We start from the raw sequence: 25,171 nt of genomic DNA, 5'->3' as shown, positions 1-25,171 counted from the left end.
GGGGGTGCCATACCCAGGGGCAGATGGCATCGAGATGCACGGAGAGATCAGTCCCCCAAAGTGCCACCAGCGCCAGGGCTGTGCCCCACTGTGATGTCCCGAGTGCTGCAGTGCTCCCCGTTTCCCCTCACTGCTCTCCTTCCCCTTCTTCCCTCCTGTGCTGCACCCCAGGGGCATCCCCAGGGCTCCTCCGATGCCCAATCTGTGTGCACCAAAGAACCGAACCCCCCTGGAGGTGCTCCAGCTCCACGCTGGGGACAGAAGGGACCCGATGTGCCCTTCCCAGCTGCTTTGGCTCTGCTCCCTTCATCACTCTGGGAACAAAACCAGAAACTCTGCCAGGGGTCCTGCAGCACACACAGCCCTGCAGTGGGGCAGAGCGTGAACCCCAACCAGCCTGGGCACTGCAGTTTGGGGGGGGTGGGGGCACGGAGAGGGCAGAGAGCAGCTGCTGAGGTTCCAAGTGGAAAAGGGCTCCGAACCCTTTTCAGCTCTGTGGGATCTGTGCTCTGGCCCCAGTGCCCCCTCTCGCAGCCCCCACAACTCGCCAGCTGCAGCTAATCCTAAATTCTGGGTAGCACAAGCCCAGGGTGGGGAGGAGGGGGGGAGAAGGGGGGGAGGAGGAGGCCGTCCCGTGCAGGACGCGGCTGTCGTTCCTGGGGTGACTCACAGTTTGTCCCTGCGAGCAGCAGAGCGGTCAGAGAGGGAAAACAAGAGCAGTTAATGCACGCTCCTGGGGCGAGCGGCGGCCAGGGAAAGGGGGCGAGCATGGAGGGGTGGGGGGGGTTTGGGGGGGGTTGGGGGGCGCAGCCGGGCAGCGCGTGCCACGTCCCCACCTCGGGACACCTACTGCTCCCCAACCCCAGGCGCACAGATGGGTCTCACAGCAACCCCATAGGGACGGCCCCCTCCCCACTGCAAAGCTCCATCCCTCTGACCCCGTGGGTCCTAAAGACCACTTCTCCTCACGGTTTGGCACCACGCATCCCCAGCTGCGCCCCATCCGTGTGCCCCCCCCCCCCCCCCCTTCTCCCTCCCTCCATCCCCATTGAGCCCCCTGCCCCGCGCCCACCTCTCGCAGACACGGACGGTCCAGGCGGCGATGATCCAGGAGGAGATGCTGAAGACCAACAGCACGGTGCCGGGGCAGATGGTCATGAGGGTCTTCATGACAAAGCGGGTGTTGAAGTTGATCTTGTTGAGGGCTCCGATGCTGCGCGACGAGGGCGTCGGTGAAGAGCTTGCTGTGCAGCAGCATGACACGCGCCGATCAGGTAGAGCCGAAGGAACATGGGGATGGACAGGATGATGTCCACGTCGGCGTCGGCCACGGAAGCGGCGTAGGTGAAAGCCAAACGTGCCGTCAGGTGAACAGATACTGCCCGGGGATGGGATGGATGGCGCAGACCAGCAGCTCCAGAGCGATGAAGAAGATGCGCTCGTAGGTCATGGCGATGCGCCAATCGTCCGCCCCGTTGTCCACCATGAAGAGCTGCAGAGCGGGATGGGGGTCGGTGGGATGGGGGGGCAATGGGACCCCACTGTGCTTCCCTGCTCCCCCCCCAAACACACCCAGACCCCTTCTCACCTGGATCTCCCTGGCGTGGTACATGACGATGAGCCCCAGCAGGATGACGGTGGAGAGGCTGATAAGGCATTTCAGTGCAAACGAGTACGAGGACTCCTGCACAGGGAGCGGGCGGGATGAGCGCCGTGGGGCTCATCTCATCACCCCCCCACCATCCCACCTAACCCCCCCACCTTGGTGTAGACCCCCCAGGAGAGCTCCGTCTCGGTGACCATCACCACGATGCCGAACATCCCGAAGATGAGCGCGTAGTCGCTGAGCCGTTTGCGCTTCTCGAACAGGGCGCGCCGGTGGCCCAGTTTGTAGCCGATGTTCTGGTTCCGCCGCGGCCCCCCCCGCCCCTCGGCAGCATCGCCCCTCGCTGGGGGGGCCGGGGGCTGCACCACCACCTCGAGGCCGGGGGGCGCGACGGGGCCGCAGCGTTGGGCTCTGGGCCTCTAACGGGGGGGGGGCTGCGGGGCGAGGCGCTCGGGACCCCCCCGTTGCGGCGGGGGCCGCTCATGGCTGCGGCGGGCGGGGGGCCGGCGATGCCGCATGGCTCGGCGGGGCGGGGGGCACCTGCGAGAACGGCCCCGTTAGTTTTATCCCCCCCCCCCCCCGGCTACGGGTCACCGCCCGCCCCGCACGTGGCACCGCTCCCTGCGACGCCGCCCCCGGTTGTTCCCGGCACCCCCCCCATCCCCCCGCGCCCCCCACGCCGTCCCGCGTCCCGTGCCTCTCCGCGGTACCCGCCGGTCCCGGGGCCGCCCGCAACCGCCGGAGCGGGCTTCCCGGTTCTGGCTCCGCTACCTGCCGCCGGGCCGGGAGCGGAGCGGACCCGCAGTACCGGAGCCGGACCCGCAGGTACCGGAGCCGGACCCGCCGCAGCCGCAGCCCCACTCGGCCCCGGGAGCGCGCGGCGGAGGGAGCTGAGCGCTGGGGAGGCGGGGCGAGTCGAGCGGCGCCGATGATTGGCGGAGAGCGGCACCGCCCCCGCGACGCGCCCCCTTGGCCACGCCCCTTGGTCACGCCCCCCTCCACCGCCGGCTCCGCCCCCAGGCGCAACTCCCCCCCACCCCCCCTCCGCCCCCCAGAAATCCCGGGGACCCCTCCCCCCTTCTGCCCCCCCCCCGGACGCCTCCTCCCCCATTTCACAACAGGCCCACATCACCTCCTGCTCCCCCCCTTTCCCCCCCCCCCCATCGCCCCCACTCGCTCACACACCCGCGCCCAACCCGCAGCCCCCCCTTGTAACAATCCCACGCACCCCCTTTTGCACCCCCCGTTCACTTTCAACCCAAACCCCACCCCCACCACCCCCACGCACCCCCCTCCACACCCCCAAACCCGCCCTCTCCCCCCTCTCCGTGCCCCCCTGCACCCCAACCTGCCCCCACCCCCCGCACCCCATTACCTGCTCGTGCTCCCCAGCACTGCTTGGTCGGGACTTTGGGGTGCTATGGGCCAGGACAGCAGGGCTGGGGCTGGGAAGGGGGGGGGTCCGGGGGGGCCGGGTGCCATGGGCTTCCCTCCACGCCTGGCAGGGATGAGAGGCGGCGTTAAGTGGGGGCAGATGGGGGCCATTGTGGGGGACCCCCAGAGCCCCCGCGTCCCCTTGGAGCTCTGCCCCACTCTGCTGTGGACGCAGCCCTGTGCCCCCCCCCCCCATCCCCTCATCAGCTGTGGCCCAAGTGGAATCTGGGGAGCACCGCTGCGATTTTGGGATGTCTGTCTGTTTTCCGGAGGAAAGCAGGAGAGGGCATAGGGGTGGGGTGGGGGAGGGTGGGGGGGTCTCAGGCCTATACTGGGGCTGCAGGCAGAGCCCCCCACTACACACCCCTCACTGCAGGGCCCCGCTCTGCTGTGTGCACCGGGGGGGGGAAAGGACACAACAGAGCAATGTGGCTTCCCCAGCCTGGCTGCAGAGCCAGCACTGATCCCACCATACTTACAGTGCAAACAGCCCCATTGCACAGACAGCCCCGCTGCACGAGCGCTGTGCACCTCAAAACGTCCCCACAGCACCGACTGCTCCGCTGCACGAAGCCCTCCGTCACACCAACACTGCATGACCACCCCTATTGCACGACCACCCCTATTGCACCACCATCCCCATTGCACCACCATCCCTGCTGCTCAAACAACCCCTCTGCACCAACTGCTCCGCTGCACGAACGCCTCTGTTGCAATCCAAAGGGCCGTTGCAACAAACAGCCCCACTGCACAGGCGGCCCCAAATGCGCGCCAGCTGCTCCGCTGCACCGACGTTTCCATTGCACCAACAGCCCCCGCTGCCCTGTTTGTGCAAATGACCCCGCTGCATAAACGTCCCCGTTGCACCAACAGTTTGTATCGATGTCCCCACGGCGCCGACATCCCCGTGGTGCAGCCCCTGTGCTGCACGAAGGGCCCTGCAGCACAAACACCCACCCATAGCAACCCCATCCCCGCTGCCTCCAGCACCGCAGCCCCCCCCCAGGGGCAATGTCTGCAGGGCCTCGACATGGAGAACCCAGGGGGAACCCAAAAGGACCCCTCTTTTCCCTGCAGGAGGATGCAGCTCCCCGGATTCGGGCCCCCCAACCGCAGTGCAGTGACATGGGGAACCCCCCCCCCCCCTCCTCCTTCCCCACAGGGTCACACTGCAGCACTGTCTTGTGGCTGCCCTGTGGGGCTCAAGGCTCGGGGTGCAGCTGCTGCGCGGGGCCCTGGCTCCCCTCCAGGTCCAGATCATTTTCTCTCCATTCTGCCAAATTTACAGCCAGGAAATGAGCTCCGATTTCCTTTTAATATTCGGTTGGGAGGAGATGGGAAAGGAGGGGGGGGGGAGAGAGGGAGGGAGGGTGGGAGGCAGCGGGGGGCTCTGCAAGGGTCTTGGGGGCTCCTCAGAGGGGTCAGGGTTCTCCCCCTGGGCCCTGCTGGCCGGATCCTGGGCAATATTTCAGGAACCATCAGACGCTGCGGTTGTGCCGCTCACGGCTCACATTGACGGCGGTGCAAAGAGGCCTCATTAAATCCTTCCTGTCAGACACCGGTGGGATCCATCCTTGGGGGAGACGCTGGGACCGACAGAAAGCTGGAGCCCGGAACGGGGTGACCCTTTTTGTGTCCCTGTCCCTATAGCAGTGCATCCCATGGGGATGCTCAGGGATGTGGGTGCTGAGTGTATCCCTGCCCCACAGCGTGGGGATGGGATGGGGACACCGCCGTCCCTTGGTTTGGCTGCAGGTGACGGCTGTGGATGTCCTTGAGCGGTGGCCCTGCGTGTCCCCGGTCCCAGCAGCAGTGCTGTGTGGCTGCAGACCCCCAGTGGGGTGACCCCCCCCCCCCCCTCAGGGGCTAGCACTGGGGGCTGGGACCCACCTCAGCCACATGCCAAGAAGAGGGGGGTCTGATCCTATGGGGGCACGGAGATATTGCAGCCTTCGGATCAGGTGTCCTGGGGGGCAGGAGAGGATGGGGAGGGGGGGGTCCCTATGTGATACCAGCATGAATGGGGGGTCCTGGGCACAGCCTGCAGGAAGAGGGGGGGGGAGGGAATGTGCTGGGACAGGAGGGGCCACGCTTTGGGCCTGCAAACCGCAGCAGAGGCTGCACTGAGCCACAAAGGCTTCACCCAGCCCTGCTGCCCCCTCCCTGTCAGGGGGGGCCATGGGGTCCCTCCTCATCCTCACAATGGGGACAGCGAGAAGGGGATGAGCGCATCCCAGAGGGGGCTTCAGCTGGGACGCAGGTGAGTTATCACCTCCTGCAGCCCCCTCCCCAAGCTGTTGGAGCCCCCCCCCCCAGTCGGGTTGCAGCACAACCCCTTGCCTGGGGGTCCATCCTGTCCCCAGCGTGTCCCCACTGGTGGCAGTGGGACCCCACTCCCCCCCATGCCCCCAAGCAGTGCTGCTGCTTGTGAGCAACTGCAGAGGAGGGTGCAGCTAAAAATAGAGGCGGGCGGCCGAAAAGGCTCCGGGTGGTGATTTATTTATTACCAGCTCCCTAATTTCTGCCTGGGAATCACAAAGATGGGGGTTGGGGGGAAGGGGGGGGGGGGGGGGGAGGCAGGAATTTGGGGTGCTGAGGCCGTCCTCGCAGCCCCACTCCTGCAGCCATCGTGTCCCAGGACGCCCTGCTGGGGCCATATGGCCCAGACTGGAGAGCATCTGCTGGTGTCGGCGGGAGCCCCCGGCCCCACACACTGCATGGGGGGCGGCGTGGGGGGGCTGAGACTGGTTTAGGGCCACAGAGCAGCACGAAGGGAGCTGAGATTCAGGGCTGTGGAGCTGGGACCTCTGAGCTGGTGGAACCATCAGCACAAGGAGGGCTGGGACAGTGCCTTGGTGGGACCCCCCCCCAGTGCCAGTACTGCTGCCCCATGGGCACCCCATGAGTGCAGAGCCCAGTTTTGGAAGGGTTCTGCCCCATGCAGGACCAGTGGGGACGGTAGAAGGGGGTGAGGATATCCGTGGGTCTGGAGGTGCATGGAGAAAGACGGGCGGATGGCATCCATGGGGACACACAGGGACGCTCACACCACCCCAGGCAAAGCCGCCATGTGGGGAATCCCCTGCAATGGGGGATGTCCCGGGGTCCTCCCTGAGAGGAAAGCAGAGGGAAACCCTCCTGCAGCCAGAGGATCTGGGGCCGGTTGTGGATCGGGGCCTGGGGGACAACAGGGACACGGGGACAGCAGGGACGGCAGCAGCTGCGGCTTCCCCAGGGCTGGGGAGATTCCCCCCTGCCTTCCCTGACCCAACGCAGACCGCGTCCCCAACCCTTCCACAGCGGATGGGCACCCAACGTTGCCACCCCGCCGTCCCCACCGCAGGGTCCCCACGACGGTGGCACCTCCCGCCCCCACCCCAGGACCCCCTCAGCCCCCCCGTACCGGGGTACGGTCACCGCAGCGCCCGGGATGCCCTACCTGTGCCAATCGCGATGGGTGCCGGGGTCCCCGCGCCCCTCCACCGCCACCACCGCCGTCCCCAGACAAAGGCACCGCGCCGGCTGCGCCCGCCGCCCCCCCCTCGCCGCTCGACTCAGCCGCAGGACAAAGCCGCCACGCATGGCTGCCCCCAACGGGGCGAGCGCGGACCCCCTGCCCGGGGGGCGGTTGGGGGTGCCCGGCCGTCCCCGCTGCCCTCGAGGGGTGGGGGAACCCCGAGCCTCTCCAGCCCCTTCGCGGAGCGGCGGCGCCCGGTTGTGGGGAGGTGCCCCCTCGCCCCCCACCCCGTGCGCAGGGGCCCAAGGTCATGGGGAAGGGCAGAGAGGGGCTGGGGGGCGACCCTGCCGCGCACCCACCCGCGGCCTCGATGGGTGAAAAGCGCGGCGCAGAGAACGCAGCGGGGCCCCGTGCGCTGACCCCGGACTTTGAGATGGCAAACACGGCTCACGGCCCCGGGGACACTACAGGAACACGGCGGGGACACCGCGGCCCCGCGCCCGACCCCACCGCCCTCACCGCCCCCCGAACCGGCACCGCCGTCACAGCACGGGACCCCACAGCGGGGAGCCCCGGGGCGTCCCCTCTTCCCCCACCCCACCCTGTCACCTCCGCATCCCGCTGACTTCGGTCCCCGCACGTCCCCACGCACAGATACCCGAGGGAGGCTTCGCCACGAGCAGCAAACCCACCGGGGCACCGCACCGTCCCCGCCTCCCCACCGCCACCGGGACACGGGGATGCTCCAACGGGCGCGGGGCCACGGCTGGGGGAACCCATCCCGGGGTTCCCCCTCAGCTCTGCGTGCAAAAGCAGCCCCCCAACCCCCCGCTCACCTGCCACAGCCCCGCAGGATGGGGACGTAGGACGCGGGGACGCGGCGGGGGGCGCGGGGGGCTGCTGTGTGCCGAAGCCGCGGGCGCCTCTGGGAGGGAGCGGCAGCACGAGGGGGGGCCGGGGGCTTCCCCGCCCCACACCCCCGCGCCCCCCCGGCCCCACCAGGCGGGTGGTGACCTTGAGGCCGCGCTGGCGGCGGTGGTGGGGAGGATATTTTTAGCCGGGCGCAGTCACTCCCGTCGCATCCTCATTGTTCGCGCCTCCCGCGCCCCCCCCCCCCCCCCCTCCTGCGGCTGCCCAAATGCGGACCCCCCCCTCACCGTAATTCGGTGATGCACAGTGCGAGAGAGAGCGGGGAGGCCAGAACGTGCAGCACTGCCCGCAATCCACAGAGCCTGGCAGCGGGGTGCCTTCGGAACAGCCCCCCCAAGGCGTCGCCGCCCCCTCCCCACCGATCAGTGCCAGCCCGGGGCGTCCCCCGTTCCCGGGAGCCGGGGGATTCCCATCAGTGGGGGGCTTTCCTCTGCCGGGGGGTCCCCGGGGGAGTCCCCGCGACGTGGGGGAGTCCCCAGCGCTGCGCATCCCCAGGAGCTGGGGCGTCCCCAGGAACAAAAGGCCCCCTGTGCCCCCCCCAAGGTGCCGGAGGGGTCCCCGAAGATTCAAACGTCCCGGGAGCGCGGGGGGGGATCCCCAGCTCCACTGGATACCGAGGAACGGGGGGGATCCCGGACGCGGGGGGCTCCCGAAGGGTGCTATCCTCCCCTCCCCCCACACCCCGCGCTGCACCCACCTGCGTGCAGACCCCCACCCTCCTCTCCCCTCGTGTGCCACCGGCGGTGACCATGACCCGGGGCGGGCACGTGCCGGGGCTGCGGGGAGCGCGGGTTGCGGGGGGGTCGGGGGACCGGGGGGGTCTCCGCTGTGTCCCCTCGGCGGCCCCAGCGCGGGGCGGTGCGGTGCGGAGCGGTGCGGTGCGGGCGTCGCGCGATCCCTCTCCCACGCGCAGCCGCGCGCTCCCGCGCACCGCCGCTATTGTCTGCGGCTGAAACGAACCTCCCGCGGTGTCCCCGCGTAGCCGATATGGGCACGGGAAGAGCGCCCACCCCACCCCCCCACCCCCCTCCGCGGCTCCACCCCACCCCGCTGCGGGCACCGCCAGGCTGGAGCTGCGGGGACCCCTCGGTGATCCCCTTCTCTTAGGGCGGAACAATCCGCGGGGGTCCCTGTGCTCGTCACTGGGAGCCGGGAGGGGTCCCAAATGCCAAAGGGTGCCGAGGAAACAGGGGGGCCTCCCGGTGCCCGGGGGGGAAGGCAGAAACACCGAAGGATCCACGGTTTCAGAAAGGATCCGGAAACAAAGGGGGTCCCCGGTGCCAAGGGCTTCCCCAGCAGTAAAGAACATCCCCAGAGCTGGGAGGGGGGTCCCGGGAATCGGGGGGATCCCCAAAGCCGGAGGGGTGTCCAGGAATGCAATGAGGTCCCCAGGAATGCAGGAGGGTCCCACGACTCAGAGGGACCCCGATGCCTGGGGGTCCCCAGGAGTAAGGAATGCCTCCAGAGCACTGGGGAGTCCAGGGAAGCGGGGGGATCCCCAGTGCCGGGGGGGGGTCCAGGAGTGCAGGGGAGCACAGGGGGGTCCCCGGGGCTCCGTTGGGCGGTGCCGACCTCCGGGCCGTGCGGGGCAGCCCCGCTCCCTTTGTCAGCCTCGGGGCGGCTGTGCGCGCGGTGACAGTGGGTGTGCGTGAAACAAAGCGTGGAAGAGAGGCGGGGGGGGGGGGGGGGATACAAGGCGAGGGGTGCGGGGCGATGAGGGCACAGCGTGCGGGTTGGGGCTGCGCCGTGTTGGGGGAGTGCGGGGTGGGGGGGGGGGATGCGTGCAAGAGGTGTGCAAGGGCGGGCACGTGGAGCAGCACAGGGTGTGCACGTGCGGTGTGCAAGGGGGGAGCTGGGGGGGGGGGGGGCAAAGGGGCGCGCGCCCGGCTCCGTGCTGCAGCGCGCGGGGGGGTGCGTGGTGGCAGGGGCGGCGCGTGGCGCAGGGGAGGGGGGGTCTCATGAAGGCTGGGGGGGCGCGCACAGTGCGGGGAGGAGGAGGTGGTGCAGAGCATTGCGCAGCGCGTGGGCGCTATGCGTGGAGGGGAGGGGGGGGGGGGGGGGATGCCCGGTGAGGGGGGTGGGGGTTGCAGGGGGATGCCCGGTGCGGGGGAGGTGCGGGAGGAGGGGGAGGGGGGGGGGGGGGGGGGGATGCCGGTGCCAGCCTTGCGCGGCTGCGCGCACTGCGAGGATCCCGCGGCCACATGACCGTATTTTCCCCTCCGCGGGTTCCCCCCCCCCCCTCCCCCCGCAGAGCAGCGCTGGTTGCCATGGCGGCAACGATTCTCCCCCTCCTTCCTCTCCTCCCCCCTTCACCCCTCCCCGCCAATTCGCTGCGGGGTGGAGGTTGGGGGGGGAGGGAAGGGGGGGATGCGAAAAAGGGAGGGGGAATCCCTGAGGGGGGGGCGGGGCGGGGAATCCCTCCCCTCTGCCCTCCGCCGCCCCCCCCCGCTGCGAGAACCCGCTTCAATGCGGAGGGAGGCGTGGGGGGAACCGCCGCCCTGCACCGAGGGGGGGGCTGTGATGGGGGGGGTTCCCCCGTTGAGGCTCTCAGCGCATCCATCTTGCGATCGGAGCGGGGGGGGGATTCCCCGTAATCCCGGCTGCGACGGGGATCCCTGAGACGAGGGGGGGGTCCCGTCGTTCCCCCTTTTAACCCCACTCCTGAGAGGGGAGCGGTCACCCTATTCCCCCTCCCCCGGCGATGGGGGATCCCTGCAGCAGGAAGGGGCGCAGCCCCGTTCGCCCCCTCCGCACCCTTCTTCCCCAAACCCGGGTCTCCATCGCACCGCAGTGTTCGGGGGGGGGGGGGGGGGGGGACACTCAGCGACCACAGCCCCGCTCTGCAGAGGAGGAGGAGGAGGAAGGAGGCAGCGCTGCGCGGAGCCCCCGCAGTGCGCACGGCCCCACCGCCGTGCAGGAGGGAGGAGGGGGGGGCAGGGAAGGGCACCGCCAGCCCCCTCCCCACTCTGGGACATGGGGATGTGAGGGTGGGGGTCGGAAGGGAGGGGGGGGAAAGAAGCGGGGAGGCGGCACTCACGTGTGCGCTGTTCCGCACCGCGGAGAGGCGGAGGAGCGCAAAGCCCCCCCGGGCTGCGGGGAGCGGGCAGACGGAGCGGTGGGTTTGTGTGTGTGTGTGCGGGGGGGGGGGATGGGGGTCTCACCTCGACTCTGCCGGAACGCAGCGCGGCTTCGGGAGCGGCTTCCAGCTGGAATGGGGCCGGGAGAGCCCCAACGCCTCGATCCCACCGCGCGTAACCGGCACCGATACGTGGAAACGGGGCCGAAGCGGGGCCGGTGGGGCGCTGGGAAGAACCGCTCTCCCCCCGGACGGCAGTTGTTGCCCCACAAAGGCTGGCGGTGCTGTTCCAGCACGGATGGGGGGGGGTGAGGGCTGTGCTGGGGGCCAGAGGGCGGAAGCATCCCCCCCCAACCCCTCAAATCCTAGCACTGATTGCACAGCAGGAACCAGCCACCCCCGGTCCCCAGCCCCCGAGCTCTCCCACAAACCAGCAGCAGTTTGATGTTTGCTTGGGTTTTTCTTTTTTTGGCTTTTTAATTGAATTCAAACACAACAAACTTCTCATAGAAGGGGGGGGGGGGAGTTGGGGGGCACCTCCTGCTCAGTACGGAGGAAGCGGAGCTCAGAGGCCGGGTCAGCAGCCAGAGGACGGAGCTGCTGCCGTGTGGGGGGGCTTAAAATTACAAAGGAGATGGGAGATGTGAAAGGGAAGGGGGGGGGGGGAAGAGGAACACCGGCTGCTTGCTCCCAGCAAGGTGCAGGATTTGTGCCTCGGTGCAGCCATCAAAGCAGCTCAGCGCCTTCTCCTCTGCCTCGCACTGGGTGCTGCACACAGCCTGGGGGGCAGCGGAGGCTGTGAGGGGCTCTGGGGTTTCACGGCCCCTTCCGTGGGGTGCAGGGCACGTCTTGTGTGAGTCTGGGGCGTTAGCAGTTGGAAAAGCAGCAGCTCCCCTTTGTGGGGCAGCTCTCAGGGTGCAGCATCCCCTGGAGCACTGCATGAGGCTCTGGGATCCCCAGGAGAGCCCAGCAGGAAAGTCACAGTCTGGCATTGGTGTCCCACGCAGGCAGGGCAGGACCACAGCATTGCTGCTTTCTCTCCTGAGCCCCTTTTAGGCAGAATTCAGCTCGCACTTCCCACAAGACAGCGCTGATGGAGCCTGCATCCCCATCGGGGATCCTCTGCAGTGCTGGGTGGGAGGAAAGGAACGAGGCCACAGGCAGCACCAGCAGTGATCACAGCATGAGATCCCTTGGGGGACACCTCAGTACCAACACCAACAGGGGGACCAGCGCCTTCCTCACGGTGCTCTCAGGACGTCTGCAAGAATTCACCCAGCAGAGCAGAGCGGGACACAAGCATGGCAGAGATGGGGACGAATGGGGGTCAGGTCCAGGTGTGGGCAGCGTGGGACCCCCACCTTATGGGGGGCAGCAGGTGGGCGCCCCACAGTGAGGCTGGGAAGCACGTTAGTAGCTCTCTGTACGACACCAACCGGACTCAGAAGCACGCAGCAGTGTTAGTGTCCCTATGGAGCTGCACAGGGGAGCGAGCACACGGGGACAGCAGGGCGCTGCAGTCGGGGCTGCGGCCTCGTGCTGGTTTTCAATCCGACAACAGGGAGAGACAGAAGGAGGGAGTGAGGAAGGGAAACAAAGGAGAGGAGGTTCCTCGTGCCTCCTGCTTCACCCGAGCGAAGACCCGTGGCTGCAGCCCGCCGTCCGTGGGGGGGTGATCGGCTCTTAATTCTACTTCTGGCTGTTGTAAGCTTTGTGCCTCTGGTTCATGGGGTTTTCCGAGACTTCATCCACTCCTTCTTGAGGAGCTGCTTGAGCTGGGACAGCCGCATGTTCGGGTTCTCTTGCTTGAGGCGCGGCAGGTTGACCTCTTCAAAAGCCGTGAAGGGCGGCTTTCATCCGGCGCTCGGGATGCCGGTCCGCATCGTTGGCAACGCTGGTGGGAGGGAATTCAGACAGACATGCATCAAAAACACCGCCCGGCTCTGATCCCCTGTCAGCATCACAGAGGGAGCACAGAGCAGCTCTGCTGACAAAGCACAAAACCCCACGACGCTTCCCCCCCTTCCTCGCTTTAAACCCCACGGAACATCAGGGCTCATGTAAGGCAGCGGGATTTGCTCTCACTGCTCAGTCACGAGCGCAGCATAAAAGGTTCAGACAGGTGAGGGGGGATGTCTGCACCCATTTCTTGTAAGGAAAGCAAAGCCTCAAAGAAAAGCACCCTCACGATAAGGCCAACTACCTGAGGACGGCAATGCATCCTCGATCGTCCTGGCCTCCACTGTCCCTTCCTCCAGGACCCGCCTGTTGACGTTCTCCTCCAAGGGAACCTCCAAGTGAGTCTTCTCCTTCTCCACTGCACAGGGAAGGGGAAAAAGGAAGAGCTGTTAATGTCAAACCCTGGCTGTAACGTCGTCAGGAGAGGCGCAGCCTTTTCCAAAGCACTGAGGAAAGCGCAGGGAAAACTCAGCCATGGGTCCCCAGCCTTGGGATGCATTGAGTGCCCGCCTTGCAGCCCTGCTTCTCCATCTGAAGGAGACAGGAGGTTTCCTTTCCCCCCTACACAAATGCTGGGCACATACAGCAAAGCTGCCTGCAGCTCCTCCTTTCCAAGCACCTTCCCCCCGTGCCCCCCCTGTTCTCGGGGCCTTTCCATGCTCCCACCAACCTGTGTCTGCATTCTCCTTCTGCTGCTGGTCTTTCCTGATGGTCTCCCTCAATCTGGGCCCTGGTGACTTTGCCTGGTGTTGCCTGTTTAGGTGACTTCCCCTTCAGCTTGGAGTCCTCCTCTTCCAGCAGGCGCTGCAGCTCCTTCTTGCGCTCCAGCTGCTCCAGCCGCCGCTTCTCCTCTCCTCCTGGAACAGAGAGTCACCAAATGTCCTTCACAGGAGCAGGCCAGCATCCCTTGGATGGCAACAGGCCTCTCTTCTACAACCAACAGAGCACTGCTCCCCCCCCTGCAAGAGACACGGGCTGCTCCCCACAGCAGGACCTGCCCCATCTACAACAGCAACCAGAAGGAGCACAGGGCAGCAGCCAGGGCTGCTAACAATCCCATCAAGTTCTCCACTTTAATTATAACAAGCAGTCAGAGGTTGAAAGTTCAGCAGTTGTTTTGCAGACAAGTGTGTGGAGAGGCTGCTCGGGGTCCTCGGGTCTGGCCTGCATTCTTCCACAGAGGCAGGGCAGGGGTGAGGCAGAACCCAGCCAGCAACACGGCCCTCGTGTTGATTTGAAGCACTCCACGGGGAGCTCAAGAGCCACTTTGCCCTCCGAGGGCCGCTGAAGAGCCTGTCAAGGCCACGCCAAAGGCCTGCAGCAGCTTTCAGCACATGGCACCGATTCCTGCCCTCCCAAAGCTTGCAGAGCCTGGGACAAAAAAAACACCCGAACGCAACAACAGCCACCATCGCTGCGTGGGTCGGGGTCACGTGCTGCAAAGCAGTTTGTATTTAGGTTAGTTATGAGGACACTTAATTACGGGTGTCATCCATTATTCACGGGGATGGCACCAGAGAGTGACTGAGCGCCAGGCAGCAGGGTTTTACTCTGGGCAGCTGCACAGCAGCTCTGCACTCAGCGCCGTGTCAAAGCTCAGAGGCAGAACGAGGCACAGCACGAGGCTGGAGCTTGAGACTCCACCAGGCCAAAAATAAAACCACCAAAAAAAACAACCAACGTTCAGCTGTGCAGCTCAAGAGTTTACAGCAAAACCCATCACGAGGCAGAAGCAAAGCGCTCGGATGCTGAATCAAACCGTGCCCTGGGGCTGCTGCATCCCAGAGCAGAGCTTCACCCCAGGCTGAGGTGGGGAAACCTCGCCGGGGCTCCGGCCAACGATGGGAACGCAGCCACTTGTGGGCACAAAGCTTTTATTGCAGTTGGCTGCCTGCAGACTCGAGGTCATTAAACACACAGTGCCAATGCCTTGAGGCACGATGCCCTGGCAACCAGACCGTGCAGGATTTCAGAGTGCAAGCTCACTTATCACACTGGCTTTCCCTACCCGAGTCTTTCTGGGTAGCCTCCTCTTTTTCTACTAAAGATCGAGCTCACAGAGCTCACTAGATGGACTCAGCCTCCCCGATCAGGGGGCTGCTGGCCCGTCCCCAGGCAGGGATTGTGTCACAGGACTGCCTGTGTCCCCAAGGACAAACCTGCAGTGCAGTCTGCAAGAGCTCTGCCTGCCTTGCAGCCACTCCATTACATGCAAAGCACACGCAGGAGAAGCAGAACTGTGACAGGATGTGGGCAGCGTGCCCAGGACATCAGCTTGTGCAAGGAAACGTCCCCTGGCTGCGTCCCATTCCAACACAGGTGTGGCTGAGCAGGGCCACCAGGTGCTGGGCTGCAGGACAGGCTGTGCTTTGCATAATCCAGGAGGCAGAGAAGGAGCAGAGACAAGTGCTACCGACTTAAGGGAGGGCAGCAAAGGCATTTCAGAGCAGTTATTTATAGTTGGAGGAGCTCGTCTTTACCCCTGCTTATTACAGAGAGCCATCAATCGAGGCAGGAGCCCGGCAGTCACTCACACAGCCCAGCTGGGATGACAGCACAGAAATGTGGGGACGATGCTCCAGCATCCAGCCCCATCCAAACAAAACTCCCCATAGGGGACACAGCCACCTCACGAAGGGCAAGCAGGCTGGAGCAGGGCGCACAGCTCGTCCTGCCGCCCCTCTCCCCCCTCCTGCTGCTGGGAGATGCTGCTCCCTGCTCTGGCATTTGCCATGGCGTTGCTATTTGTGGAAAGCAAACAAGGCAGCACTGCCACTAATTTGTCACAGGCCACGCAAACCCTGCGTGCTCAGGTTTCCCTGGAGGACCTTCCACTCCTCGGCTCCTGCTGCGCCCGCAGGCGATGCTCCATGGACATCCCTGATCCTGAAGCCTTTCCCAGCTTGGGCTGAAGCAAACTAATCCTACATGAGTCAGCTCCAACGCCCCGATGAGAGGGCAGCTTGCATTTGCGTAAGCGAAACGTACAGCAGAGCTGTTAGGAAACTGGAGGAGAAATGAACAGTTTCCTCCCTCAACGCCGCTGCGCCCCGCGGGGCTCCAGGAGGAGCGGTGGGCGAGATTGAAGTGGACAATTCTGCTCACGAGGATCTGCGTGTTAAAATGCTGGTTTCCAGCCTCGAACCGAATTGCCTGAGCAAAAGAGAAATTCATCAGCTTTCAGAACAGTTCCCCCACCTGCGAGACAGGAGGAGAACAAGGTCCCACGCACGTGGCTTCGGGAGGCGAGCGGTCAATAGAGGCAGCAGTGCTCCCAATCAACCTCTTAGCATGCAGCCCCGAGGAAGGCGGAGAGCCTGCTGCCAGCCTGGCCAAGCTCCTGGCATGGCAGAAAGGCAAAGCGATGCAGAGAAACGATGGAGCTGCAAAGAGAGAGAAGCAAACCCAGCGTGCAGCACGTCCCACTGCTCTGCAGGCTGCCTGCTGCACAGCGGGGCTCGGAGATGGGGGTCACCCCCTGCCTTCCTCAGGCCCCACACAAATACTGCAGTGATGCTGGAGCAAAAGGAGGTTGGTTCTGGGCTCTGAATGCCAGCACTCGCCATCGGGTGCTCACTCTGTTCTTTCTCTGCCCCCGTGTTTCTCACTTAAACCACAGGATTGCAGCTTTGCCAACTTGGCACCACACAGCCATCCCTCCCAGGAGGGACAGCAGTCACTTCACCCGTTTCACATGTCATCTGAGTAAGACCCACTGCTCACAGCTGAGTAATTCTGCACTGAATCAGAGGCACAGTCACTGCCGGCCCGCAGGGACGATGCTGAGGATGCTGGATGAGCAGGAAGGTGGCGAGGGCTGAGCAGCAGGGAGCTCAGCAAGCACAGCACAGCCAGAACGCAGCCTGAACTGAAAGAAGGGGCTGCTGTCCCACACAGACAGACAGCAGGAGCTGGGGAAGGAGATGGGAACTGCACCTTCCCAGCAGGGACTGCAAGGTGCAAGCCCTCTGCCCTTGGCAGATCCACCACCAGCCCTCCTCCTGTAACACCTCAGTGCTTTTAATGCCTTGTCAGCCTTCCAAGCCCACCTGCAGCTTCGCTCAGGACACGTCTGCAGCCGTTCCACCAAGCAGACACACTTCAGCTAATCGTGTGGAGGGAAGGAAAGGCGTTGCAGCAGGCAGACTGGGAGCTGTGTGCTCTGAACCGCAGCCGAACTGCGTGTGGAGGAGGGCAGAGCCAGGGGGAGACACCTGCACTGATGGGGAAACAGCTCCACAGGGATCAAACCTGGCTCTTTCAGCAGGGAGGCACGGAGATGCTGTGCTTTCAGCTGGAGCTCTCTGGGGAGGATGGCAAGCTGTGCCTCGTGCTGCAGTGCCAGAGGAGGCAATCACACACACACACACACACACACACACAGTGGGCTGGTGGCTGAGCTCAGATGTTCCTTCATGCATCACAGAGCCACCAAATGAGCGCCATCCCCTGCCAGCAGGGATCAGCCGCCACGGCTGCACTCAGAACTGGGTGGCGTTTAAAGAAACCTCCAAACCACCGCGCAGAGCCGATGAATCCCCAGGCAAAAACGCGCGCTGGGTTCTCATTCACTGCTCAGAGGCCCATCCACGGGGCGAGGAAGGGATGAAAGGCGGTTTGTTCTGCACACGTGTCCCGCTGGGCGATGGCCCAAGGCTTCCAGCCGTGCCCACTCGCTGCCGAAGCAGAGCTGCTGCTTAACGTGTTACTGCCATCACCTGGAGAGCCGGGGGAAGAACTGCGAGAAACGCGGTTCTGCACGCCGTGATCGGCAGCAACGCACCGCCAGCAGCCAGCAGGGCAATTTGCGTGCCGGCAACACCAGCAAAACCGGAGCCCCTCTGGCAGGGCAGCTCCCCACCGAGCAGATTGCTGCTGCGTTGAGCCACGGGTTGCCAGGAGGTTCCTGGGAAGGAAAAGCACTCAGCATTCTGCTACAAGTCAGACCCAGGAGCTGCCAGCAGGAAGATGCTCCCACATGAGGCTGAATTTCTCTAGGATGTCCCAAACCCAGGCGACAGGAGAGAATGAGCTCCTGTTGAGGAATCTCCTCTCTCTAACAAGTTGTGTGCTTGCAGAGCACTTGAGGGGGGAACCAGAGCCCTGAGTTCTCCACAGCCTTTGTGTGAGGCTCTGAGCCGGACCCAAATTTTGGAGCTAACAGCCCAAGTGCCCCTGCTGAGGTTCCCATGCCCCCTTCCTGCAGGAGGCTGTTTTGGTAGAGCAGCAAAGTAGGTCACTGCTGGCAAAGGGGAAAAAAAACCCAACCCTTAAGAGGCGCAATAATAAGACCTTGTTCCAGGAAATAATTAAGCAGCATTACAGGATTGCGCTGGGGAACAGCACGCAGGACTCCAAATTCCAAATGTCAGGACACACATCGGGGGGGGGGGGGGGAATTCACAGCCTCGGGGTCATGGGGACACGTTGGCCCCCTGCCTGCCCAAAGTCAGCACACGGAGCTCAGCCAGTGCCAAACAGAGCAGCACAGAATCAGTAACCCCATAAATTCCGTTTGTATCTCCAGTAGAACCCTTTCCAGGCAGCGAAACAGCAAACAAATTGCTTCAGAAGAGGCAGATAAGCTGCCCTCAAGAATCACTTCCAGAAGAATCAGCGCAGGCAGAAGTTTGTCTAACGCTGGGGCAGGAAAACACTGCAAACCAAATAACTGCAGATGAGCTCTGATGAACTCCTCTGGTTTTTGAGGCAGATGTGCACTGAGTGGAGTGAGCTGCTAAGAGCAAAGCAGGGAGAATCTTATTTTTTGAGAGGTAACTGTGATATGGGGCACACTGAGCTGGGGAGGAGAAAAAATGTATTAAACTCTGTTAATTTCTTGAATTTCTTTTTGTAGAAGGAAAAGTTAAGAATGGAATCCAAAGGTCAGAAACAAAAAGCTAAAGATCTGCCTGATCAAAAAAAGCAACACAAATAAGAAAGTCACAGCAGAGTTCCGGAGCATTTCCTTAACTCCACAGCTCCCACAAGGCAGCTTTGACTCCCTTCCTTCAGGAGGCAGCTCTGCAATCAGTGCATTCCTCAATCACACACCCAACTCACACTCACCCCCACGCTCCACTCTTTCAGCTCCCACAGGAGCTGCTCACATTGGCTGCTCTGCCCCAGAGCTGAGTGAGGGGCAACATGCACAGAGCCACAGCTTTGTGACAGAGGACAAGAAGTCACCCTTCCCTCAGGAGCAACCCGACAGCCACCCACCTTCCTCTGCTCCTTCCTCATCACGTGTTTGTCGTCATCCTTCCAGTAGGCATCTTCCAGCTCCTGCTGCCTCTTGGCATCGGCTGCTGCCTTTGCCTCCGCCTTCCTTGCACGGGCAGCAGCCGACTTGGTGTTCTCCCCTTGGAACTTCTTGGGCATCACTCACGGTGCTCTGCAGAGAAGAAAAGCAAGCAAAGAGCTTCAGAGCAACGCCAGGCCCTCGGGATCACAGGGATACAAGCAGGGACGGAGCCCAGACCCAGAGCTTTGTGATCACAGCCCCGCAGCTCGGGGGGGACCTCAGCGTGCCGCTCCCACATCGCCGGCGCTGGGCGATCTCCGCTGTGGCAGCAGCCCCCCAGCACCGCCAAGCCCCCCGCACCCAGCAGCGGCCAATCCCGGCTCCCCCAGCAGCCCCGACCCCCGTGCGGGGTCACAGCTGCCCGCGGGAGGTGGCGGAGCCGCAGGAGGGGTCACGCAGCAGCAGCACCGCCCGTCACACGGACGAAGGGCCCCGCGGAGGGCACGGCCCGCAGACGCGACGCCAACAAAACGCACCCGAGAGGCCCTCCCCGCTCAGCCGCCGCCTTTTGGAATTGAAACCTCGATTTTTAACGGCAATGAGATCCAGCGGCTCGCGGAGCAGCGCTTCGGGCCGGATCTCATCCCCGCGGGGATCCCGACCCCCTTTCCCGAGCTCCCAGCCGCCCCGATCCCACCCGTCCCGTTCCTACCCGGCTCCGCCGCTCCGCCCGTCGCGCTCTTTGTGCGTCATCACTCCGCGCGGCGCGTCCCGCAGGGTGAAGGGAAGCGACGCCCGCGGCCTCGCAGCGCTCCTGCCGCCATTTTTGTTGAGGGCACGGCACGGTCACGGCTCCGGAAGAACGGCGGAGGAACGATGGTGAGAGGGATGCAGCCCGTATCCGTAACCGCATCCTCATCCCCGCTCGCATCTCGGGGAGAGAACCGCGAGAAAACCGCTCGACTCCCACCGCTCCGTCCACCCTCGTGCCCGGCATAAAGATGGCGGCGCGGTGCCAACACCCAAAGATGGCGACGGGGGGTGTGGCTATATGGGCGTGGCCTATCGGACGCTGACACCCATTCGGGGCGGGGCCTAATGGGGCGTAACCCGTTGGTCCCGGTGGGCGGGGCCGGTCGTGGCCACGCCCCCTCCTCGACCCAGCATGGACCTCCTCATTGTGGCCCCCCCCAAACCACGGCCCCCCCCCCCCAGTCCCACACAGTGACACACAGACGCTGTGTTCCATGGAGCCCCCGCCTCATTTATTGTCCCCTCCCGGAGGGGCGACACCGACACAGCGGGTGGGCATCGGTGCCCGTGCCCCTCCCCCATGTCCCCCCTCCGCCGTGGCCGTGTCCCTACACGTGGCTTTCCTGCAGCAGCTGCTCGGTGACCCCGCGGTGCTGGGGGGGGCTTCGTGCCTGCCCTCCCAGCCCCAGCAGCACCGGGGGGGCTTCGGGACACGGCCCCCCCTGAAGGTCTCTGCAGACCTGCGGAGAGGGAGCACGTGGGCAGAAGTTGGGAGGGGTGTTTTGGGAGTGGTGGGGGGGATCTGAGGGGTGTTACCTTGGTGGGACACCCCCCTGAAGGCGCTGCACCCCCAGCTGGGGACACAGAGGATGTTTGCTTGGTGATGTCCCACCAAAGCACACCTGGGGGCAGCTGTGCTCGCTTGGTGGGCCCTGCGGGGGGGGGGGGGGGAACAGAAGGGTGAGAGGGAGCAGCGTGGGGCAGCCCCCCACTCTAAATGTGCCCCTGCTGCCCACAGGCTCACCTGCCAGGTAGCTGAGCAGCACTCCTGCCAGCACAGTGGAGAGCGTCCCCAGTGCCCCGTAGTACAGATAGGAGATGGCATAGAAGTCACCCACGATGGGAGGCCTGCAGGGTGTGCGTGGGGGGGGTGTTGGTGTTGACATCACCGCCATCAGAAAGGCAGTGTGACGTCACAGCAGACAAAGGAAAGGACAGTGTGACATCACAACGAGCAAGGACAGTGGGTGTGGTGTCCCAGAGGACAAGGACAGCACTGTGACAGATGAAGAGGGAAACCGGCGCGACATCACTGCGATCAAAGCAGCACTGCGACGTCACAGCAGTCAGCGACAGCGGGGGTGACATCAGAGCGAAGAAGGACAGCGTGGTGATGTCACTGGGAGCAGCCCCCAGCCCACCGTACAGGAGCAATGGTTTGTCCCGTTCCCATCCCTGCTACCCGTCCATTCTCACCTTGCAGGCTCTGTGCCGGGGCGCTGGGGGGGGCAGTGGTCCCAGCAGCAGCGTGTGGTTGGTGCTGGCGGTGCGGTTGTAGAGAGGGCAGTGGGCTCCAGAGGCAGGCAGGACACCAGCAACGTCGGCAGGGGCCGGGTAGAGGCTGCCACCCACTGCCACCCACAGCGAGAGCGCGAGGCCGACACTCAGACCCCCGAACACACCCTGGGCGAGCAGTGGGGTCTGCATGGTGCTGGGACCCCCAGCCCCCCCCCCCCCCTCCCCCGTCCAGCACTCACAGCTGTGTTGCACGCTGGCACAAACATGCCCAGCACGAAGGCTCCCAGCAGAGGGCCGCCGATGACCCCCATGACGGTGAAGGAGCCCTGCAGGGGGACCCTGAGGTGCCTCGAGGGCTCTCCATCCACCAGCCGTGTGTGATGGGCACGGGTGCAGAGCAGGAGAGGTAGGGGGGGCTGGGGAGGACTCACCTGCAGCACACCACCGCCCAGCAGCGAAGCCAGCGCAGCCACCGTGATGCAAGCAATGCCATAGAACAGTGCTGTGGGGACAGAGGGGTTGGGGGGGGGGAGGGCTGTGACATGGCACAGCAGTGCTGCACAGCACAGTGCAGGACAGAGCAGCATGGCGTGGCACAGGGTAGTGGCCACGGAGTGGCACGGTGCAGCACGTGGTGGCACATTGTGGCACAGCGTGGCATAGGGCAGGGTGGCATCAGGGCCGTGCAGCAGTCCCGTCCTCACTCACACAGCCCCTTGGAGATCAGCATCAGCCTCCTTGGTGACAGCGTGGGCAGCCGGGGCTTCACCAGGTCCTCCACAGTGACGGCTGCCATGGCGTTGATGCTGGTGGAGGCGGTGCTGGGGGAGCACGGCATTCAGCCCCGCGCCAAACTGAGGGTGGGGACGGCACGGAGCCACCCCCTCCTTGGGGATGTCGGGGTCCCCAGGTGGACTCACCTCAGGGTCCCACTGTAGGCACAGGCCAGGAACAGTCCGGGTACCCCAGGGGACGTCTGGAAGATGTCGAGGACCAGGTAGGGCATGTACTGGGGGGCACAGCTGTGTCAGGGGGCAGGCAGGACCCCTGTCCCCATCCTTCTCCCTGTTCCTCCTGGCTGCTCTCAACTGAGTGCTCAAGAGGATGGATCCGGTGCAGCCGAACCTGGTCAGGGGCCGAGATGTGGCCGGCCAGGAGGGGGTCACAGTCCTTGTAGAGCACAAACATCACAAGGCCACAGGCCACCGCGCTGGAGACGATGCAGAAGAGCCCCACTTGATTGACCAGCAGCGCTCTGCGGGCACAGGGTGCGATCAAAGCACGGCTCCCCAGGCTCAGCAGGGCTGCAGGGGTTGGGCAGGGGTCACACAAGGCTGCAGGGGGAGTTCAAGGGTGCAGGAGATGTGCAGGGGTGCAGAGTCTGCGCAGAGGTGCAGGATGCATGCAGGGTGGTGGGGCTGGCTTCCCAGGGTTCCACGCATCCCAGCCCTGCAGTGCAACCCCTCACCCCCATGCCGGGGGTTTGTGCCCCCTGCTGCCCCTCTCCTCACATCCTCGCCTCCTTCTCGCTCTTGCAGGCCACGTAGCGCTGGACCTGAGCCTGGTTCACGCCATACATGGAGAGCCAGACCAGCGTGCCGCCCAGCAGGAAGGTCCAGAAGGTGTAACGGCTCCGTGGGTCGAGGTCAAAGCTGGGGGCAGAGGGTGAGCAGGGGCAGTGCGGGCATTGCAGCACCCGGGGGGGGGGGTTGAGGGGAGGGGGGGGCATACAGGGACTCACTCTCCAAAGTTCACCCTGGAGCCGTTGGTGGCGATGGCCAGTGCCCTGGTGGGGCCCCCCACAAGCAACAGCCCCCGGATGATGACGGCGAGGAACCCAGAGAGCATGACGAAGACCTGGAAGACGTCGGTCCAGATGACAGCCTTCATCCCGCCCTGCGCCAGCGGGAGCACAGTGAGCGCCGGGAAGCCAGAGCCCACAGGACCCCCCTGGAACCCCCACTGTGCACTCACTATGGTGGTGTAAAAGGTGCAGATGGCGCCAGTGGAGAGCAGGGACGCCCAGATGTCCAAACCGGTCACTGAAGGGCAGATGATGGTGATAAGCGTCGGTGCTCGGGGTAGAGATGAGGGGACGAGGACGTGTGGATGCTGTCCCACATGTCCCCCCCGTACCTTGGTTGAGGATCAGAGCAGGAGCATAGATGACGATCCCTGTGTACAGAGTCTGTGGGGATGGGGTGGGGGGTCAGAGCAGCGCCAGGTGCCCACAGGGGGGGATGTGACGTGCTGGTGCTGCGGGCGCTGGAAAAACAATCAGCTCTCCATTCCAAACAGCCATCCCGCAGGGCCGTGTTTGCTTTGGAGCCACGGAAAAAGCACGTGCATGGGAACAAGGGGGCTCTTAGGGGCTGAACACAACGGGGACCCCCATCCCTACATCCCCAACCTGGGACTCACCGTAGCCATCACGTATTGCAGCGTCCCGCAGAGCCGCACGCTCCGTCCGAACCTCCACTCCAGGTACTGGGAACAGAGAGGGAGTGTGCAGGTTTGGCTGGGAGAATCCCATCCCCTGCCTGCAACGCAGGGGGATGCAGACCCCCGTGCCTACCTCATAGGTGCTGGTGAGCCCCAGGCGGTAGAAGACGGGCAAGAAGAGGTATGCAGTGAGCAGCGTGTTGAGCAGCTGCCCCAGGCACATCCAGAGGAACTTGGAGCCGTAGCGGTACGCCTCAGCTGGCACCCCCAGCACCTGGATGGCTGACATGAAGCTGGCCGACAGCGAGAGCCCCACTGGCACTGCTGCCATGCGCCGGCCGCCCATGAAGAAGTCCTCTGAGGTCTTCTGGCCTCCCTTGGACAGCCCATGGAACAGCCCGATGCCCGTGGAGACGAGCAGCATCAGCCCGAACACACCGTAATCCCAGAGGCTGAAGGTGAGGGGCTCTGATGCCCACAGCTCCAGGCTGCCTGGTGGTGCCAGCATGGTGGTGGTGTGCAGACAGCCCCCCCTGGGCACACAGGGACAAGGACCTGCAGGTGGGACGGGGCACGGGGGTCCTGGTGTGTCCAGGGGCAGCAGCACTGCAGCGAGACAGAGCACAGGGTGGTTATTGAGGTGCAAGGTGAGGATGAGTGAGCATGGAGAGGAGCATCACTGCATCGCCATCCCTGCGCTCATCCCAGTGGAAGGGTGCAAAGAAGCAGCCCCAGAGAACACCCCAAATACCACAGATACCCCAAATACCTCCCGATCCGTGGCGCACAGCGCTGCCCAGTCGCACCGCAGAGCGAAGCAGCCGAAGGACACGGCCGGGAGGCAGTAATCCCCCAAACCCAGCGCAAACACGGAGCGCTGAGCACCACTTATCTCCCGCCGGCGACAAAACAAACCCAACCGAAACCTTTACCCAGCAAAAGCACCTCCTTTGCGAGCTGCTCCCCCAGGGGCTGGCAGGGATCCGGCCGCGACCTCGGCGGGCGCAGAGTGCCAGAGGGGCTGGGAGGAGGCAGGCTATGGCGTGGGGAGGGAGGCAGAGCTGCGTGGGGCCGCGGCGATAACCCCTTCCCTGCCGCCCACCCCTGCAGGGTCCAAGGCCTGAAGGCAAGGATGGGGCCATGGCTCTTCCCCTCAGGGTGCAGTGACAATAGGGCCAGCCCTGCTTCCTCGTTCCCAGGTATAAGAGGTGCTTTGTTTCACCCGGGACACGTTGGTCCCCACGCTTGAAAAATAGGGCTGCAACCCAGGAAGAGCTGCAACGTGGGGACTGTCCCCTCTGCCAAAGATGTGCTGTCCCCACGGGGCACATCCTTGCCTTCAGGCTCCAGCATGTCGCACGGTACCTTGTCCCCAGGGTATGTCCACACTGATGGTGCATCGTGGCCTTGTCCCCATGGAGCAGCACCCCATCCCTGCCTCTCTGCTGCCTTCGCTTCTTTGGGAAGCAAAAAGGGGGAAAAAGCTGCTGCACCCCCCCCCATACCCACCAGGCCACACAGCATTGGCACAGGCACATGGGGCTCCCAAAGGGACCCAGGGGGGGTGGGCAGCTCCCAGAAGTCCTGGGAGGCTGTGAGCAGCGTGGGGGGAACAAGGGCTGCATGGGGCAGCATTGGGCTGAGAGCAGGGTGGGACAGGGTGGGACATGGAGAGGTGCCCACCGCTGCTGCACCCACAGCACTGGCAGGGAGCAGGAGGATGCCTGGAGCAGGGGGTGCCTTCTGCCCCTG

At 64.6% G+C, this 25,171-nt stretch overlaps 3 protein-coding genes across 3 annotated transcripts; all 3 read right to left on the bottom strand.

Annotated features, from left to right (window-relative positions):
* Window positions 1–1,068: 1,068 nt before the first annotated feature.
* KCNN1 (potassium calcium-activated channel subfamily N member 1) lies at window positions 1,069–7,001 on the bottom strand (the record flags this gene model as incomplete). The annotated part of the gene is given in 13 exon segments (XM_048932963.1): window positions 1,069–1,224; window positions 1,226–1,264; window positions 1,266–1,366; window positions 1,369–1,492; window positions 1,589–1,684; window positions 1,762–1,989; window positions 1,991–2,038; window positions 2,040–2,110; window positions 2,113–2,146; window positions 2,982–3,074; window positions 3,076–3,104; window positions 6,480–6,500; window positions 6,503–7,001. Coding segments are annotated over 13 exon segments (1,347 nt in total), but the record flags the coding sequence as incomplete, so codon positions are not given.
* Window positions 7,002–11,011: 4,010 nt separating this feature from the next.
* On the bottom strand, window positions 11,012–19,682 carry CCDC124 (coiled-coil domain containing 124). The gene is given in 9 exon segments (XM_048932967.1): window positions 11,012–12,242; window positions 12,245–12,347; window positions 12,349–12,397; window positions 12,508–12,516; window positions 12,715–12,820; window positions 13,133–13,178; window positions 13,180–13,316; window positions 18,681–18,856; window positions 19,419–19,682. Coding segments are annotated over 8 exon segments (663 nt in total). The 5' UTR covers window positions 18,844–18,856; window positions 19,419–19,682; the 3' UTR covers window positions 11,012–12,192.
* Window positions 19,683–19,967: 285 nt separating this feature from the next.
* SLC5A5 (solute carrier family 5 member 5) lies at window positions 19,968–24,799 on the bottom strand. The gene is given in 18 exon segments (XM_048932966.1): window positions 19,968–20,057; window positions 20,060–20,124; window positions 20,127–20,199; window positions 20,276–20,391; window positions 20,484–20,587; window positions 20,936–20,967; window positions 20,969–21,142; window positions 21,217–21,303; window positions 21,409–21,479; window positions 21,686–21,798; window positions 21,898–21,986; window positions 22,103–22,232; window positions 22,489–22,629; window positions 22,719–22,873; window positions 22,952–23,019; window positions 23,114–23,165; window positions 23,399–23,464; window positions 23,553–24,799. Coding segments are annotated over 18 exon segments (2,001 nt in total). The 5' UTR covers window positions 23,928–24,799.
* Between the last annotated feature and the right edge of the window lie 372 nt (window positions 24,800–25,171).

This window comes from Lagopus muta, unplaced genomic scaffold, assembly GCF_023343835.1.
Source record: "Lagopus muta isolate bLagMut1 unplaced genomic scaffold, bLagMut1 primary scaffold_177, whole genome shotgun sequence".
In the NCBI taxonomy this organism is placed as follows: Eukaryota; Metazoa; Chordata; class Aves; order Galliformes; family Phasianidae; genus Lagopus; species Lagopus muta.
This window is presented reverse-complemented; position numbering and strand designations above follow the sequence as displayed.